This window comes from Branchiostoma floridae, chromosome 4, assembly GCF_000003815.2.
Source record: "Branchiostoma floridae strain S238N-H82 chromosome 4, Bfl_VNyyK, whole genome shotgun sequence".
Classification (NCBI taxonomy): domain Eukaryota; kingdom Metazoa; phylum Chordata; class Leptocardii; order Amphioxiformes; family Branchiostomatidae; genus Branchiostoma; species Branchiostoma floridae.
The window spans coordinates 5,882,120-5,900,751 of record NC_049982.1 but is presented as its reverse complement, the minus strand read 5'-3'; the positions used below and the strand labels follow the sequence as shown (position 1 = coordinate 5,900,751).

Sequence of the window (18,632 nt, the reverse complement as noted above, 5' to 3'; positions counted from 1 at the left end):
CTGTTCCAACCACTGTGTACACAAAACTGCTGTTGATACTAGCACAGGCCGCATTCAATATGGCAGAAAACGGGGGTTCCCCGACACAAGGTTCAGTTTGGGGCGGAGTTTGTTTACGGTGCCGAGGAATTTTTTTCAAACTTAAGCGTTTTCTGCTGCAGTAAGTAGTTACATGTAGTACGTGTGCACGTTTTGAACGCATGAAAATTGCTCATTGCGGCACACCTCTATTGACTGTCTAACTACGGCACCGCCCAGTGGGGAAAGATTCCAAAGCGCCCACGTTACCCACCCACCCATTCTGCCAAAACAAGGACCCCCCATATCATGGTAAGATTTAAAAGATACAAAATGTACACCGGTGGTCACCAAATGATTAAACAGAAATAACCACTTCACTGTAACCCTGGTGCGTGTCACTCGGCAAACCACGAACCCCCCGCCACGTGAACACTTAATGCACTGTGATTGCCATGGTAACTCCATACATTGTGCCCCTCACATGACATAGCTAAACTCATCATTCTGCCCCGGAAATCCATTCGATTTTCACCGACATGCCTTCCCCTGATAATACGTTCTTCAATCCGGAAAGTTCAACGTAAAGAAAACGCCCTCCTCTGTACTACTTGTTATCGTCCTGTATAAAGAACGTTATTCTGCTAAGCTGAGGTCTCGGTAACAGTATAAATAAAAAAAGAAGGGTCCTGTCAGCTTATCTTGCAGATATATCTAGATGTGAACAGCAATACAAGTACAATGTTTCCATCTTACATATCATCATTTGTTGCTTCGCGATTGAACATGGCCCTTCTTTCTTCATGTGGGAGCCAAGTTTGGAAATATTCAATTGTAGTTCCTGTACATTGTAATCATTACATCATGTCAAATGTCAACGGTAAGAAATGTGAAAAAAAATACCCACTTGTATTCTTCAGTTGTTCAATTTGAGCAACACCATGAATTTTGTGTGTGTGTGTGTGTGTGTAAGTGTGTGTGTGTGTGCACGTGTGTGTGTGCACGTGTGTGTGTGTGTGTGTGTGCACGTGTGTGTGTGTGTGTGTGTGTGCACGTGTGTGTGTGTGTGTGTGTGTGTGTGTGTGTGTGTGTGTGTGTTTCGTAATGGCGGGATAGGGGCCGTAAGAGGACTACGTTCCAGTGGAAGGTATAATCTCAATGGCTTCACACCATCATAGTACTTTTAGTCCAAAATACTCTTTCTGACAGTTTGCAATGCAATTATCTTCGAATGTGTTGTACTCATACATTAATTGAAGTGCCCACATAAGATAAGTTGTTGTAAGTCATCGAGAGGTAAAAACTTCCGAGCTCCCCTTTTCAAATTATGCGATGGTATCGTCCTCTTTTAAGGTGATATCTGAAGCACTGGGGGTGTTTCGACTAAACACTTCCTGGAGGCGCGAGGGGTGTCCAATAATTCATGGTTCAATGTGAAAACACGGAAGCTTTACTGCAGTTAAACAGCAAGCATAGTCGACTGCCTCAATGACGTTAATGTGGATTGGGAAAATATCATCTTTGCTTAGTTGATTTAGCAAAGTTTATTGAAGGGAGCATGTATTCAAGAAATAAAAGAATTACCGAAGATGTAGGGACGCTTTTTATCAATATCCCTAAGCAATGTAGCCATTACGTTCGGCCTACAGTCACTTTTTGTATGTTGTACTATAAGTACACCATATGGTCATCAAGAAAACTACGTCAGCTTAATTATAGGGGAGAAGACAGATAAGACAATACGAACCCTAATTACCACCCCATCCCAAATATGTGTCCTGGGCCGACCGGTTGGGCATCCTTAACCCAGTTTTAGACCATCTTGTCCTGAGATACTGGCCAAAAGTGACGGACTTTCCGCAGTTTGCTTGGCCGTTTGGCTCTAATCTGCCCCTACAAGTGTAGAGAGAACATTGACCTTCTTCACTCGGACTGGGTCGGGATGTGAACGGTATGTGGCTTGTATCATGTATGTACTGTGTCGAGATAGCAGGTGGTTTCCGATATCGAAAACCCTGGGGAATTGTAGATATCTTTATCTTTCTATCTCAAAGAAAGTCACTGTCAGTTGAAACAACTGCTTTTCTGTCCGTCAGGTCACTTTTTTGGTCATTATATTATGATGTATTTTTGCTCTATGGACATGGTTCTTATGATATATTCATAGCTGCACCAGGAATCTCGCCTAACGTGATCGCTTCATAACATTTTTTTCTGTACAATGCTACAAAATTTACAGGGGAAGGCCGGAGAAAGTATTATCAATACAAGCGTCTATATATCTGAGCCTTTCCGTACTGATTCTCGTCTATATGGGCTGATGTGACCCCGGCACTGAACGGTTTCAGTTGTAGCTCAATGCGTTTTGTTGCTTTCATGGAAATTTAGAAAAAACACCTGTTAACCATAACACAAGTATAGGGACTACTGTGCTCAAAGACTTGCGTGGAATTTGAAATCATGGAGCAAGCTTTGGCTATTGGCATTGTAGCGGTTTATGGATTCGAACGAAAACTCGGACTTTTCGTTTTTCACCAAAAAAAGTACGAAATCTTTATTGACACGACAAAAGTACGGTGACTTTCGTAAGGTCTATAACTTTACAACTAAACAGACATAAATGGATTTCTACAGGTATGAATACATCAACATATTGGGTCTAGCATGTGATTTACACTATTGGTTGTACGGTATAATCATTCGTGGATATATTTGCCTACTTGTACACATGTTTTGTTTTCAAACCGATCGTAGGTAATATACTTCCTTCCTCATCCTTGGCAGACATACCTTTCGAGCACCGAATGGAGACCTTGCACTGGGCAGCATCTTTAGGTTTTAATAAGTACGTGATATGACGTTTTTCGTACTTATGTAAATACATTGCTTTGGTTGAATTTGATACTGTAACGACTGCTGTAGTTGAAGTGAGAGAACAGGTGTATCGTTGTCACCTGCGTACTGATTATTATATGGCCTACATCTGACACTACGTATACAGTCCCATGGGAGGATTATGTTTGTCTTTGTGTTTGTGCACGAGCTTACATTGTCTGCCTTCTGTAAGTTATTGTACAATTCGTCCGTATACACTAGGGTTAGGACGCGCTCTTATCATCGTGTAACAGACGCAGGCCTGTCTGTCGGCTTGTGGACTACACTAAGTACTAAGAGTTAAGGCGATATTGAGAAGAAATTCTCCGGCTCGAACAGTGTTATGAAGAGACGGATTAGAGTCGATATCTATTACTCTCTAATGGTTACTTAAATGGACACAGGCTCTCATGTGTGTGTGTGTGTGTGTGTGTGTGTGTGTGTGTGTGTGTGTGTGTGTGTGTGTGTGTGTGTGTGTGTATAGTACGTACATACACAAACACATAAATACACACAAGCGCATGGAAATACACAGAAGCACAGTTACACATATAACGTTAAACATTTACAAAAATCCACTCATTATACAGAACGTGGGACAGTTTATTAACCACTGCCTTCAAAGAAGAAGCCTTCATAGAAGAAGTCAAACCCGTATATGGTACAATAGTAAACGTTGTCAATAGTCATGCATTGCAAATATTTTACTCTGTACATGAAAAGAGACTGTGAATTAGAAATTTTAAAATGCGCATGTGCACCGCCAAGATATATACAACATATGCCACACACACACATATATATATATATATATATATATATATATATACATATGTCAATTATGCATATGTTGTATATATCTTGGCGGTGCACATACGCATTTTAAAATTTCTAATTAACAGTTTCTTTTTAGAGCTGGTATGGAGGGTTTCTACCCTGTGTATGATGTTTGCTTGTATCGGTTTTGCTGATCCTTTAAGTCATCAGTAGTTTGAGAAGTACCAAGTTTGAAAGGCCTTTAACTCTTCTGTAAAAAGTTATTCGTCCCTTCTATGGACGTAGGTGTTGTTTTCTGTCTCTACGGTCTGCCAGCATACCTCAAGACGCTATGGGTGGACATTCAGTAGAATTTGAGTAAGAAATAGGAAGGTTGCTTTGCTTCTTAAGATAATGGTCCATCAATTTAATATTCAGACGCTGAACTTTCCGGCCATCTAGTCGGTGACCATTAAAATGGTACGCTTTTTGATGAAAACTGGCACCTGGCATTCTGTCTTCACCCCGGAAGCGTTATGGTATTCGCCCAGGTGCGACGTTGTCATGACAACGTCGGTTTGTTTACCTAAACACATAGATCGCCATTGGCCACTTATAAGTAATTGAGGCATCTGGCAGATTGCTGTCTAATTCGTTGTATACACAACAATGACAAGAAAGAAAGTCAACGACAGCAAATAACTACCCGAAGACGTTGCATTGACGTTGCCGGAGCTGGTGTCAAGGCTACAGCTTACGTCCATGTGCAATGATAGTTTTTTTTTCACATGTCACAAAGGTCACGCAGCTAGTAATTATAGGCATTAAGTCTAGCCGCCGTAACGCCTCAGCGCGTATACTGGGAAACCCATAGGCGAGGAAAGGCTCCCTGCAGGCAGACGATCTGGGGTGAAGGAATGTGGCAAAAATACATGCTGTCTTTTCTAAACGATGCAGAAAATAATCCAGAAGTCAGAGAAAAAAAGGAAGTTGTTTCCACGTATACAGTTTTTTAAATTGTCGACAGATGGGAGGAAAGGACTGATGTTATAACAACGCAGCAAGAGATGTATGTAAATAAAGAGTGTTGTGCAGAAACGGGAACCCAATACGTCATTTATGTGGTGAGTCCGGTTTGGTTCAAACACCAGAGGCATTTAGACTGTATTGTGATAGTGGTAATTGAGACACATTAGCCCTCGTATGACAGGAGAAGAAAAGTGGAGAAAATGGAGAAACAAGAGTTAAAGGAGTGGACGGCTGGTGTGTCATTTTTGGCTCTTTCAGATGATGAAAAGTGGTGGCAAAAGATACCGAATGTAGGATATATGTCGGTTTCTTTGATACGTATCCCCAACATTTCACTGAAGAACCATTCCCGAAGTGAGTGCAGCAAAACTAGTCGAGTCTAAATGTGGCACATAAAATTTAGGGATCAGCCTTCGTAACACTGCTTCTCTCATTGCGTCCTTCAGTTCTCACTATCAGTGAGTTGAGCTTCCCTCAACCATGATGTTTCTGACTTGGCAACTGAGGGAAAAGTGATACTGTCCCAGACCTATTCATGTGCCCGCTTTTCCCGAGTCCTAGCAAGTCACATAGCTCAAACATTTGGAGTAGAAGTGGTATCGAAACCTTTCACTGAGCAAAGCTTAAGTCGCGAAAAAATGAAATCTCAAGAAAGACCACAGCCTGACTAGAATCATGCTACTAGCGGCCGGCCTTACAGTTGCCACCACCTAGGTCATTAACCCAAGCCAGCGTGAGATTGATTAAACACAGGCTAAAAAAGACGACTGACGTGAAAAATGGCGCAAAAAGTTCAACTTCGATGTTGGACTGCGAGAAGTCAAACTGCCACCCGAAATGAGGAAGGCGGCACGAGAAGTAATCCTTTTGCCACTCATCACCAGGGTAGTGTACGTGTGTCACACGACTGCCCGATGCCAGAAGCACCAGACCCTCCCCCTCTTCCGTTCGGGGCCCCTTGCCTTGCGTATACATGTATGGTACTGTCATATTGCCTTAAGATGATGAAGACTGATTTTTATTTTCGTTTCACGAAAATGTATTTATGCCTACCTTATCGGCCATTAAACATCAACGTAAGACCCATAATCACTCCACGCTATCTTTTGGTGCGAGTACTAGAACTTTAATTGACTGGCATGAAAAATAAAACATGACAAATACATACTATGTTCAGATTCGAAATGAAAAAATCATTGCTCAAATTGTTACACCTGGCATATACCATCTTTTCACTCATTTGTTTCTTAAAATATTTTTAACATACTAGAAATATCCTAATCTACAATTTGTCACAATTTTTTCTACCCGCCAGTACAAACGTTCTAGTATGCTAGGATAGTAATAGTAAGATAACTTGGTAACATTTTGCGAAATAACCGAGTAAAGGTAGCTTGAAACATCAAAGCTATAACAATAGGAAGTACAAACGTTCTAGTTATACTACAATAACAATGAACTTGGTAAGATCTTGCGATATAACAGAGTATAGTAGCCTGAACAAAACATCAGCGCTTAATCCCCATAGGAAGTATAAACGTTCTAGTTATACTGCCGTAACAATGGACTTGGTAAGATCTTGTGATATAGCAGAGTATCGTATCTTGAACAAATTACAACGCTATAACCATAGGAAGTACAAACGTTCTAGTTGTACTGCCTTAACAACAAACGTGGTAAGATCTTACAATATAATTGAGTATTGTATCATGAACAAAATTCAACACTGTAACCATATGTAGTTCTAGTTGTACTATCGAACAATGAGCTTGGTAATACCTTGCGATATAACGGATTATCCTAGTTTGAAACAACAAAACTATGGGCATACATGCCTAATAATCTTCTTTAGTTGAGGTGTATCTAGCAACGACTATTTACTAACAGAATATTAAAGTAAATATCCTTATGGCAGGTTCCCATGTTGCAACACATATTGCAATAACCATTAATTATGTAGAACCTACAGGGCAGCACACCACAGTACTATTACAAAAATAACATAACTTGGGAATTGCCATACAAGGAACTAAGAACTTACTTCGTTATCTCTTAACATAGCAAGCAACTCGAGAAATTAATACACAAGTCGTATTCCTAAGCAAACTTATAGACTAGTGCCACTATCCTTAAAGCAAGCACCTAACATAGCAACACATTTTTGTACATGTCGGGCATGTAGAAAAAACAGGGCAACTCACCACTGTAATATTAGTCTCGCGTATACCCTAACATCAATCAACGAACTCATACCCAATCGACTCCGCCCTCATTCTTTTAAATGCGTATATATTTCTTAAACGCATCAGATGACCATCTTCCCAGGCGTTGTATGGTGTCATCGGAAACACCTTGTATTGCAGCTTGAGTTGCTGCCCCAATACGGAAAGAATGTGACGTATATTTGTGCGGGTCTAGATTGGCTTGTACTACGCAAGCCTTGAGGACTTTGGTAAAGTGATCACTACTGACTGGAGAACCATTTGAGCTGGTGAAAAGGCATCCCGATTTACCCCCACGCCTCAGGAGAAAACGCTCAAGGCTGCTCACTGGGCAGTACTTACAGCCCGGCTGTGCTATCATGGAAAGGGTCGCTGGAGTAGACGTCTTGCTATGCTTATATGTCTTGAATTGAACTTTGATATATGATGTTGCTCCACTTTGATCTGGTACTGCAGTAATATCATCCAGGTTCCAAGTGTGTTGAGAGGTGTTAGTTATTGTGACTTCTCCTAATCGCGCAAAAGAATAATACATGAACAAAAACATTGCTTCGAAAAGGCACTGATCATAATCCCTATTCACAATGTGCGGTACAATGTCACTCAATTTCTGGAGGATTGTGGGTGTTATGGGCAGCCTACTATCCGGGACATGGTGTTTCTGAATTGAATGCACCAGTTTTCGAATGAGGAACGTCGAAGTAGGATCTGGGAGATTGTGAAGCTTGTGCATGAAGCTTATGGCCGAGAGCTTAGACGTTATTGAGGATGGAGCGAACCCTTCTTGGTGCAAAAAAGTAGCAAACTGGCCTATAAGCATTTCAGGAATAGGCAAGTGTACCAAATGCTGACCATGAACTGATAAGGTGAAACGACGAAAATGTTGCCATGCCAAACGATAAGCAGTTACCGTAGCTGGGGCCAAAGAACAAAACAACAATTTGTTTACATCATGATTAAGTTGCTCGGCTGTAGAGATGGTGGAATGTGCGTTGGAAACTGATTCATATGTGGGAACCTCCGTCGAAACGTGTCGATCTGAAAACGAGATAAACAGTCAGCCATTTCGTTCCTTTTCCCAGGGATATGCACTGCCTTACATAATATGTTCCTTTGCAAACTGATCAAGACAAAATTGCGTACCAATGGCATGATTAAAGGGTTCCTGGAAGTCTGTCTGTTAATGATATACACTAAGGCTTGATTGTCTGTGTGGAGCATGATACTACGATTTGACCATTCTTGTCCCCAAATATGGAGAGCCAGGACGATGGGATAAAACTCCAAAATAGTAATATTCGTGGATCTCATCTCCTGTGGCCATGCTCCATAAAACCATGCAGTTCCATACGTCGCACCATAACCCAACGATCCAGCCGCATCAGTATATAAATTCAAGTTTGTGTCATGTAAAAAATGCTCATCAATGAAAAAAGACTTGCCGTTGAAATGTTCTAGGAATTGCTTCCACATCCGTAAATCCTGCCGTACCCCTATGTCAATATTTATCAGAGTGTCTCCAGGCTGCTTTGCTTTAGTTAAATCTATGAGACGCCTCAAAAAGGCCCGTCCCGGAGAAACTACCTGGCAAACATGGTTTAGTAATCCTATCAATGATTGAATTTGTTTCAGGGAAGCTGATGAAAAAAGTAGGAATTCTTGAATGGTAACCTTACATTTCTGCAGTTTGTCAAGGGGTAGACGTGCCTCCATTTTAATTGTGTCTAATTCAATACCCAGAAAGGTCATTGTTGTATCAGGATGAAAAGTTTTTTCCTCTGCTAAAGGGACCCCAACCTCCTGACACATATTACTGAATAACTCAAGATCCCGTTCGCAGGATGAGTAAGTGCTATTAGCAAAGAGGAAATCATCTATGATATGAGTGGGATAACGTATATTCAGCTTCCTTACTGCTATCCATTCGAGTGCCGTGCTAACTGCTTCAAAAATGGCACAAGATGTAGAACATCCCATTGGCAAACACCTATCGTAGTAATAACCATCGTTAAGGTAAAACCCCAATAGGTGATGATCATTTGGGTGCACAGGAATTATACGAAAGGCGGATTGAATATCAGTTTTTGCTAGAAAACAACCCGGGCCTAGCGTTTTGATATGTTTGATAGCCGAATCAATGTTAGCATAAGAAACCGAAGAAAATTCCCTTGGTATTCCCTCATTTACTGCGCTGCCAATCGGGTGAGATAAATCATGTATAATCCGGTACTTACCAGTAGTCTTTTTTGGCACCGCATAAATTGGGGATAAGAAAAGGTTATGAAAAGGTGCTGTCTTGAACGGTCCTGCAAATTTTTCCTGTCTCCAGTTCAGATTGAATTCTCTCCTGAATGATTGGGAATTGTGACGAACTGGGCAAGATTACCTTTTGTTTCGAACGGAATCTTGGACCAAAATAATCTAAGGGAAAACCAACAGAAAAACCGTGAATTAAATAGTCTTTCTCCTGTTCTGTATATCCATCTAGAAAAAAGGCTAGTTTGTTAACGTTTACGGGGGTTGGTATTCCTGTTCTGGCTATTACGCGGGCAGTTGAAGTTTTTGTGTGCTCCTGAGCATGTTGGGCATGCGTGCTTGTATGGGCAACTTGCCGCGAAGCAGTTTGATGCAGCTGAATGGTATCGAAAGCAATAGCCCAACGGTAGACTGTTATTGCTTTGCTGTTGATTGGGTTTTGTTGTCAAAGAAGTTGGTTTGACATGACTGAATGCGTCCACATACAGCTGCATGTTCGGGACATCCCATGGGGTACTTGGGGATGCGTGCCTAAGCTGCCTAAAGAGAGCATCATAACTACTCCATTGTGCGCCCCGCTCTGCCAAGGAGCGAATCAAGTGCGCATATGCGATCAGCTGAGGACTTCGCGCTAAGTGCTTTTGAATATATATGTAATGGTATATAGAGAAGGCCATGGACCACTGTGATAAGGTGAGCGATTGCTTTGCCCTATCTTCCGCACTGTTAGCCAGCGTCAATGTGGGAGATCCCGCTAGAGTATCAAGGTTAACTGTGAATTGTTGACGAGGTCGTGAGTTAGGCAACAGCTGTTTGAGCTCAACGAATTTATCCTGCCAGATCTTATCCTTAATTCCATCAGATATACCCGTGTCTAACGGGAGGTGAACACCTGCTTCTAGTAAGCGGGTACCCATATCCTGATTGGCCAAGAGATCACCCAGTACTGACGCTGACCGAACCTGAGCGGAATTGTTACCTGTATAAGAGCTGATACCTGTACTCATAATGCTAGATGCTAGTGTAGCACCAAGTCCATCAGTCCGTGTAGGCAGGAGGGCTGGTGGCTGCAATCCGAATACAGAGTTTGTTGAGTATATGGGAATCGTGCTCGACGTAGTGGCTGTTATTGTTGACGTGACTTGTTGTAGTAGTCCTTGATTCGCCGCACTTGTAACGCTGGGTGAGCCTGCTGGTAGCACACCTAGCAGGCCAGTGCTGCTCACTGTTGTTGTTACAGTTGTGCTGACTGCTGATGTGTGAGGGACATTGTCCGCGTCCAGCTTATCTGCTAATCTAGTTGTTATCTTCTGTAGGTCATTCAACTGTTGCTGAAGCGACTTCAATGACAGTTTTTGTGGAGGGAGTCTAGGTGGTGCAGGGGGGGGGGGCAGTCCCACTGTCGGTCGTTGCTCTTGTATTAGGTCTCCTCCCATTGTTGTTTCCTGGGTGAGGGTTGTCTGTCACTCCCTGGTTCCCTTTCTTCTTTTTAGATCTTTCAGATGGTGGCATCGCTAATACTCCGAGCAGAATAATAATTGATCATTAAAAGAAATGCAAAATATATAGAAATTTCCTTGGACCAAGAGGCCATATAACCCATGTATCTCTACAAAAATATGCGCTCGCGATAATATATATCAATAAATTCAATATAAATACTATAATCACATTAATAATAGTATAAATATTTCAGCTTAAGGTATAAATTGTTGTAAACAATGATCCAGATTAGATGTTAATAATACAAACATAACTTTACTCACTGGAATCCTTAGGCAGCTTACCATCAAGGATCCTTTCTGCCTTAGTGGCGGACTCTCACAACTCAATTGTGACAAATCAGGGTAAGCACAGAACTACCAAAAAGGAAGTATGCCAACCTTCCTCCATGCACTGCAACACCCGAGATCCCTAAAACACTCAACAAGTCCACCCACCTTTGGGTCATGCTTCCTCTTAGGGAATTAAAGTAATGAGAAAGACTGTGCGACAAAGTCACAACACCAAAATTAACCTGTGTTAACCCTCCTAGCAGGTCTAACAGGTAAAAAATGTATACATAGTCACATCACCAGAATTGACCTGTGTTAACCCTCCTAGCAGGTCTAACAGGTAAAAAATGTATACAAAGTCACATCACCAGAATTGACCTGTGTTAACCCTCCTAGCGGGTCTAACAGGTAAAAATGTATACTATGTAGACATAATCACATCATAAACAATAACCTGTGTTAACCCTCCTAGCAGGTCTAACAGGTAAATATGTAAGATAATGGTCTGTAGATCATACTGTCTCACAGCCAAGGATGTCAAATATCTCTCAAGCAAAATAATAATATTATAACTGTGTCAAATAATCACAGCCACCCTCCTATCAAATCATCCATGCCCAATATATCAGATAATAGTCTGTGAATCGCACCGAAATACCGCTAACAAGTCACACCATTGCACAAACTGGATCTAATGAACCTGATAAATACAGGGCAGCTTACCACTGTATTCTAAATTATCACGTGCACAAGAAAAATGAATAAATTCAATCCACCGCTTCCCCCTTCTCACAGGGCGTATCTAAAATACAGGGCAACTTACCACTGTAGTCCAAGCGACACCAGATGCCAGCCAGGGAAGGGTGGGAGGGCACAAAAGACACAAATACCAGTAATCTTCCTGACCAAACTGTTGTCCAAACTTTGGAGCGCTGTGAACTGGCTGAATTTTCGTATGCCAAGCACATGGTTTTTCAGTGCGTTGATTGGCTAGAACGGAAACTTCTGCGAATGCTGATTGGCTGTTCTAAATAAACATTCAGTTTAGTGATTGACCCCTGTATCCCAAATCAGGAAACCCCTTGGGCCCTTACAAATTATATAAAGCCATACCAAATCCTACCAGGCCGTAACAAAACAAAATGACCGTCACGTCCGGCCTAAATTTTTATTTTCGTTTCACGAAAATGTATTTATGCCTACCTTATCGGCCATTAAACATCAACGTAAGACCCATAATCACTCCACGCTATCTTTTGGTGCGAGTACTAGAACTTTAATTGACTGGCATGAAAAATAAAACATGACAAATACATACTATGTTCAGATTCGAAATGAAAAAATCATTGCTCAAATTGTTACACCTGGCATATACCATCTTTTCACTCATTTGTTTCTTAAAATATTTTTAACATACTAGAAATATCCTAATCTACAATTTGTCACAATTTTTTCTACCCGCCAAGGGAGCGTTAGCGACAAAAAAAACCCCAAATCGAGCCAATAGGCGAATAAAAAAGGCCAGTAAGGTAACGCATAACACAAGGTAGGCATAAACAAATTATCTACAAGGGATGCAATCCAGTTCAAACATCGCCTAAAAGGGGTTTGGGTGGAATACCAAACAGACATAACAATATATCTACAAAGATACATCAATCCCTACCGGGTAACTTACCACAGTAGGGATCAAACGTTAATCTAAGATATTTTAGGGAGATGGGCAGTGATTGCACCCCGAACGCTCCTGTAATATAAACAATGGCCGTGATCTGAAAGGTGAAGTCCGTCGGGAGCAAAATACTGGGGACAGTGTCTGTCTGCCAGTTTTGCATGCCTCCACAAGTAGAGATCTTTAAACTCGCATGCCTCTTTCCTTAGATCAGTCAGATACTTGACCAGTCCTTCATTGTAATGTATATATGGAGGATCAAAGACCCTAGCCAACGGTTCCCCCAGAATGATAATACGTGCTCCCGTACGTACTTTGACAAGTGAAGCCACGTTTAAGACTCTCAAGGCAGTTGCCTCGGACGAATAAGAAGAAGAATAACAATTCATTATGTCATTACAGCCCAGCTCCAAATAAACCAAATCTGAGTCTGGCAGGCAACCGCTCTGCGCCAAACCGCCGATTCTATCCACATTACCACCCGACACCCACTTCCAAGACACCTCGCAATCTTTTAACCATAAATCTTGACTGAAAGCTCGTCCTGCTGCGGTATACCTTCTCTCGTGTACAAACCGCTCTAGTCTTCTGATGAAGGAGTGTCCTAGAATAAGGACTTTCGTTGTTGCGCTTGTACCTTCAGCCATGATAGAATTAGAAAAAACACCGACTCCAAAAGATTTCCACAACAGCAAAAGATAGCACAGCAGAAAAATCCAATCTACAGGGCAGCACACCACAGATAGAAAGTACAATAGAAGAAAACTCACCGCAATACTAGGGCTGTTCTGAGAGTCACCACACTAAAAAAGGCAGTTCACAAAAGACACAAATACCAGTAATCTTCCTGACCAAACTGTTGTCCAAACTTTGGAGCGCTGTGAACTGGCTGAATTTTCGTATGCCAAGCACATGGTTTTTCAGTGCGTTGATTGGCTAGAACGGAAACTTCTGCGAATGCTGATTGGCTGTTCTAAATAAACATTCAGTTTAGTGATTGACCCCTGTATCCCAAATCAGGAAACCCCTTGGGCCCTTACAAATTATATAAAGCCATACCAAATCCTACCAGGCCGTAACAAAACAAAATGACCGTCACGTCCGGCCTAAATTTTTATTTCTCTGGGAGGGCAAGGCCATCAAGGAAGTAGCACAAGAGTAGTGACTGTGCTGTCAATGGAATCCCCTTTTCTTTCCCTCTATGTAGCCTGCAATCGTCTTACAAAATGCTGCAAATCGTCAGGGAAAACATGGGACAGGAGAATCGGTAAATGCTATAATTATGATGAGCCTGTGGCAATCTGTCAGCTAGTGATGGATCCAAAACACGTCCCGAGATCTTATCGCTAAGCACCTGTTGGTGCACGTACGTTTTGTCATTGGCTGTTGTTTTTGTTTGGTTGCTGTAGTGGCTAGTAACACATGGGACGGGCTGCTGGTTACTGGAAAGCGTTCGTCTTGTCCCTTCACTTCTACACAACATTAGTTTAGTTTAGCAGTTTAAAAATGGCGGTATAGTTTTTGGTGTGAGTGTGTGTGTTTGGCCGTGTGTGGGTGTGTATAATTTGTTTGTTTATCCGGATAATTGTTTTTAGCATGATTATTGAGCCTCTTGATGGGTTGTAATGCTATTTTATATGTGTTAAGGTGTTGGTAGAACCAAGGCGGAGGTCACATTTGCCACATCAATGTGACAAGATGAAACGATGAATCTGCAAAGGCAAATTCAAGGAGGGGTGTGGTCTCCGTACTCTTGTTCATTTTGTGTTTCTATTTTACGGGGTTGCCGTGCTCGATGAGGTGCATCGACCACGTTAAACAGCCTCATTACTCAACACATTGGGTACCTACTGACTGGCAAATTACACCATATGATTATTATTTTGTAGTTGACCGTGCAGGTCATTGTACTATTTGCTGTGTGAGTTAACTCTTTCTTTATTTAACCCAACTGCAGGAGTGCCATCAGAGGCGCCATGTCCAACTTCTCCACCGCTCTCTTGGCGCTGTTTTCTGTCCTCTTGTGCGTGGAGCTCATTCAAGGAGGTACTAATTATCTTATTTGAATGGCGTGCAAAGTTAATTGCAAGCAATGAAAAGCGGCCTGCTTGCCGATTTGAGCTTCTCATGAGTAAATAAAGGTTCAAACAAACAAACAATTTGCTGTAACAACGAATAAAATAGCCGAATGAGCGAAGCAAAAACATTTTCGTAACAAATGTTAACAAAAAGAGCCCTCTACTACTACATCATGAGACCGTAGAAAAGGTCCATTATTCTAGTACCTAACTGCGTGATATTAACTTTTTATCACTTGTGCCACATCTATGAAGTTACGGCGTCATAACCAATATGATAATAAATAATATAGTAAGGACTTCTGATTGGTCAACGTCATCTGGCTAGGTTTAACGTCACGCACGTAGGCGTACAGCTGGTAATTTGTATGTTGCTTGTTTCCCCCCCTCCTAATCAGCGGAGTACATGGGGTGTTACCAGGACAGCTGGTTCAGCCGCGTGCTACCGTATGAATACGCCTCGAAAAATGACATCAAGTCCTGCGGACTCCACTGCAAGAATAACGGATACATCTACTACGGTAGGGCATGATGCAGTATATATATACATGAAGCTTTTTCTCGTCATAGGTCATCATGATTGCTAGGAACTGAATGCATTCCCCATGACATGCTCTAGCAATGGTCTTGCTTAACGTTCTGACTGTGTCAAATAAGTTCATATTAGAAATGCTGTTACCTACACTTCTTCATTATCGGTCGGCGGTACTGTTTTCAGTCTGTGCGTTTGTGTGTGTTGGTGTGTGTCCGTCGTTATCGGAGCATTGTGGAGTACGCGTCATGGGTTGTAATGGACCGATCCCGATCGAACGTATATCGAACAAATAGAAGAAGGTGGAACCCCTTATTCTATTTCGAACACCTCCGTCAAAAACAGCCCCAGTTGAACAGAAATGGCCAAAGAAAAATGCTATGCTATTCTTTGTTGAAGACTGCACCCACCGAGTATAGGTATTGTAAGAGGGAGAGCCACTGCATAGCATTACATTGTTGTTGGGCAGGATGCACGTGTAAAGCGAAGTATGTATAAGACATGGGACTCTGCACTAGCAGACTTTGCAGAAGTGTCCCATTAGTTGGCGTGTAATACAAGCTCCCCCTCCACGCGTGCCTGAGCTGCTTTCTTCTTGATTTCGCTTTTATCATGAGCATGAATGCAGCTGTTATGCATGCAACAAACGCAGCAGAAACCCTGTCACAGATATATGTACCCTGGTTTTCACGTGCATCGACCGTATGTCAGGAACCTGGCACTCCTGCCCACCAACAAGGTAATGCTATGCGGTGCCTCCCGCTTCCGCTTTGACTGAAATTATGACGCCCTTAGTCTTACCGCAACGTTAACTATATCCGCCCCCTCCTCAGATGACTGTACCCAGTGATGTAACCTTCAACAAAGAAGTCAGCGCATTTTTTTCGGCCCGGTCGGAGAAGATGTCAGGGTCAAAAAAGCTAAACCGAAGTCAGTCGTTATCATCAGCTAAATAGCGGCGGCGACCAGTTCTGTCCGTCTCGCGCCGTTTTTGACGGAGGTGTTCGAAATAGAACATGATCGAACAGGGGGCGGGGCTTCAGGACCGGTCCATTATAAGACACAGGATGGTGTAACCGGAGACTGGCAGGATGTGATGCGAAAGTTTTCTTGGCTCCGGTGAAAAGTGGATCCCGCAGGCTGGCACGGTAATGTATGTACACACTGTTTGCGTGAAATTCACAAATTGACTTTGAACCTGGTACAGAATGTTGACTTTTGTGTTAATTGGGGCATCTCTGTACCTCTACTTGGTTTTAATTATCAACAGAAGTGACTCCAGAGGCACATACTATTAGATAGTCTCTAGAGGAAGGTTTCTGTTGCCCCTGGCTACATAAGGGTCAGGTTGCATCTTAGTGGGCCATCATTATGGGCCTTGCCATTTACCAAGAGAGGTGTGTCTGTTTGTGTGTTTGTCAGTGAAACTTCAGAACCTTTGTTTTTATTGTGATTATAGAGTACATTGTATGTGGATAGGTTTTGGGAAGATGAAGGTCAAAGTCAATTTTGGCCCTCAAGTTGCTTGCTCTGGAATTTGTGAACTTTATCATCTATAATTCCAATATTTTTTTCCATAATGGGACTTTACATAACGTGTAACATTTGTACTTTAAATTTATGGCAGGTGGAACATTTACAGGTACCAACTATGCAAATTAGGGTTTGTATTGTTAATGTGACTATTCCATGTTTCCTTGGTAAATGATACTTTCATTTCATATGTGTGACATATTTAGTCATATTTGCATAATAACTGAGACAAGATAAAACAAGAAATTTTCTCCGAACTCTTGTTGTATATGTATTGGTTCTTTTGTTTTTACTTTTTGATTATCGTAAGTGTTGTCTTGATGGTGACTATTGTTCTTTTATAGGTATGGAATATGCACACGAATGCTACTGTGGCTCTGACGTCGACTTCGCCGACGTAGGAACGGCACGTCCTGACTCTGAATGCAACATGCCCTGTGCCGGAAACTCGGCAGAAATGTGCGGTGCTGATCGCCGTATTTCTGTGTACAGGCCCGGGAAAATAGGTAAAACTCCCTTTCAGATGATTGTACTATATGACATCGTTTATGCAACGAGCGATCCACCTACCTGTTTGTACGATTCTTTATTCAAAAGCATCTATTAGATTCCATATAATCAACAATAGTGATTATTGATTTTAATTGTGGATCTTTGCCGACCCCTCCCCCACTAAAGTTGTCAGTTGGATACAGTCGCTCGCAGGGTAGATCCGACCTACACATGGGACTCCCACTCACTCCCGCCATCAGATCTTATGGAGCAGGCTGCATCACAGACTCCCCGCAATTTTTTTCCATCTCCTCTTTTCGTCCCTCCCTTCTTCCACCGCAACCATGTCGATGACGCGATAGCTTTACTTTTTCTGTCTATCATAATTCTATTTTCGAAGCAGTGGTAACGCTGATGTATGTGATAGTAGTGGTAGTAGCAGGAGGAATTATCGTAAATGTGGGACACCAATGGATGCTAAACTTAATGTCCTTCTGAGACCTTATATATACGGGGATGCACATATATAATGCCTGTGTGAGTCTGTATGTGGGTCCAGTATCTTATGGATTTGGGTCATTTCTCATTTAAATGCTGCATACTGAAGCTACCCTCATCAATTGGTGAAGTAAATCTGCAGCAGAAGCACAGAATAGGTCAAGTTTTACTTAAGCTGACTAATTATCCAGCTTGGTGCCTGGGAGAGGGAGTTAAATTGGCGGAAATAAATCTCAGGGGGACAAAGAGATAACACTTTCTGCACATGTTTCTGTTAAAACAGCTGCCATCACAGCGTCTTCCGAGTATACAACAAATCATGGAGCCACCAACGCGCGACTGAACTTCAAGAGCTCTTCTAGGGCATGGGTAGCCGCGACAAATAATGCCGATCAGTGGCTCCAGTTTGACATGGGGCAAAGGTCAACCGTTGGTGTCATCAGAACCCAGGGACGTTTGTTATCTGGACATTATAACCAATGGGTGACGTCATACAGCATTTCGTACGGGAACTCCAGCGGCGATGAAATGTGGTATAAAGACGCGAACGGAGACACGATCGTAAGTACACAGTCGGTGTTTAATAATAGCAGACACTTACTTAAAGTCCGGGACATTTGCGTGTGTAACACGGGTTTAAAGGATGATCGCCAGATACACATACGTCGGAGAATCTGGTTAAAGTCTTGTACTGCAGCATGTACAAGCAAAACAACATTCTTATTCTGTAACTTTATTTCTTATGACTCATGTGGTCACAGAAAAAGGTGAAAAAGAAATGCTGAAGACCTCTTCTAGGCCATCCAGAAAGTATTTCGCTTGGATGCGCCAAAATGTGCCGAACTGGCAAATTTTCGCGGTCAGGCTAAAGTGCCCGGGTGTTTGTATGTGCATATA

At 42.1% G+C, this 18,632-nt stretch overlaps 2 protein-coding genes and 1 long non-coding RNA gene across 14 annotated transcripts in view; 2 read left to right on the top strand and 1 right to left on the bottom strand.

Annotated features, from left to right (window-relative positions):
- The first annotated feature begins 1,814 nt into the window (after positions 1-1,814).
- LOC118413494 lies at positions 1,815-15,201 on the top strand. Its single transcript, XR_004830872.1, has 3 exons — positions 1,815-1,969; positions 14,560-14,648; positions 15,079-15,201. It is a non-coding gene; the product is annotated as an uncharacterized LOC118413494 (long non-coding RNA).
- Positions 6,014-13,716, bottom strand: LOC118413483. Of its 3 annotated transcripts, none has more exons than XM_035816908.1 (3): positions 11,754-13,716; positions 10,153-10,675; positions 6,014-7,937 (listed from the first exon to the last, which is right to left on the bottom strand). In XM_035816908.1, the coding sequence occupies exons 2-3, from the start codon at positions 10,589-10,591 to the stop codon at positions 6,955-6,957; spliced, it is 1,422 nt and encodes a 473-aa protein (XP_035672801.1). In that variant the 5' UTR covers positions 10,592-10,675; positions 11,754-13,716; the 3' UTR covers positions 6,014-6,954. The 3 variants fall into 3 exon arrangements, with proteins under 3 accessions (XP_035672801.1, XP_035672802.1, XP_035672803.1); XM_035816909.1 differs by lacking the exon at positions 11,754-13,716 and adding an exon at positions 10,922-11,324; XM_035816910.1 differs by lacking the exon at positions 11,754-13,716 and adding an exon at positions 10,922-11,324 and having other exon boundaries at positions 10,153-10,669.
- Positions 15,202-17,116: 1,915 nt separating the features above from the next.
- LOC118413477 overlaps positions 17,117-18,632 on the top strand; it is a 150,114-nt gene continuing 148,598 nt past the window's right edge. For 7 of the 10 annotated variants that reach the window (XM_035816889.1, XM_035816891.1, XM_035816896.1 and 4 more), the window contains exons 1-2: positions 17,118-17,251; positions 18,019-18,296. In XM_035816889.1, coding sequence (XP_035672782.1) covers positions 17,176-17,251; positions 18,019-18,296 — 354 coding nt within the window. In that variant the 5' untranslated portion in view covers positions 17,118-17,175. Of the gene's footprint in view, positions 17,252-18,018; positions 18,297-18,632 lie in introns of all 10 variants that reach the window. The other 3 variants (XM_035816897.1, XM_035816898.1, XM_035816894.1) reach the window with 1 other exon arrangement.

Coding starts and splice junctions, on each gene's coding strand:
- LOC118413483 (XM_035816908.1), bottom strand. CDS start 10,591: ATGGGAGGAGACCTAATACAAGAGCAACGACCGACAGTGGGACTGCCC. Junction 7,938..10,152: donor ATCTAGCATTATGAGTACAG/GTATCAGCTCTT, acceptor TCTCGTTTTCAG/ATCGACACGTTTCGACGGAG.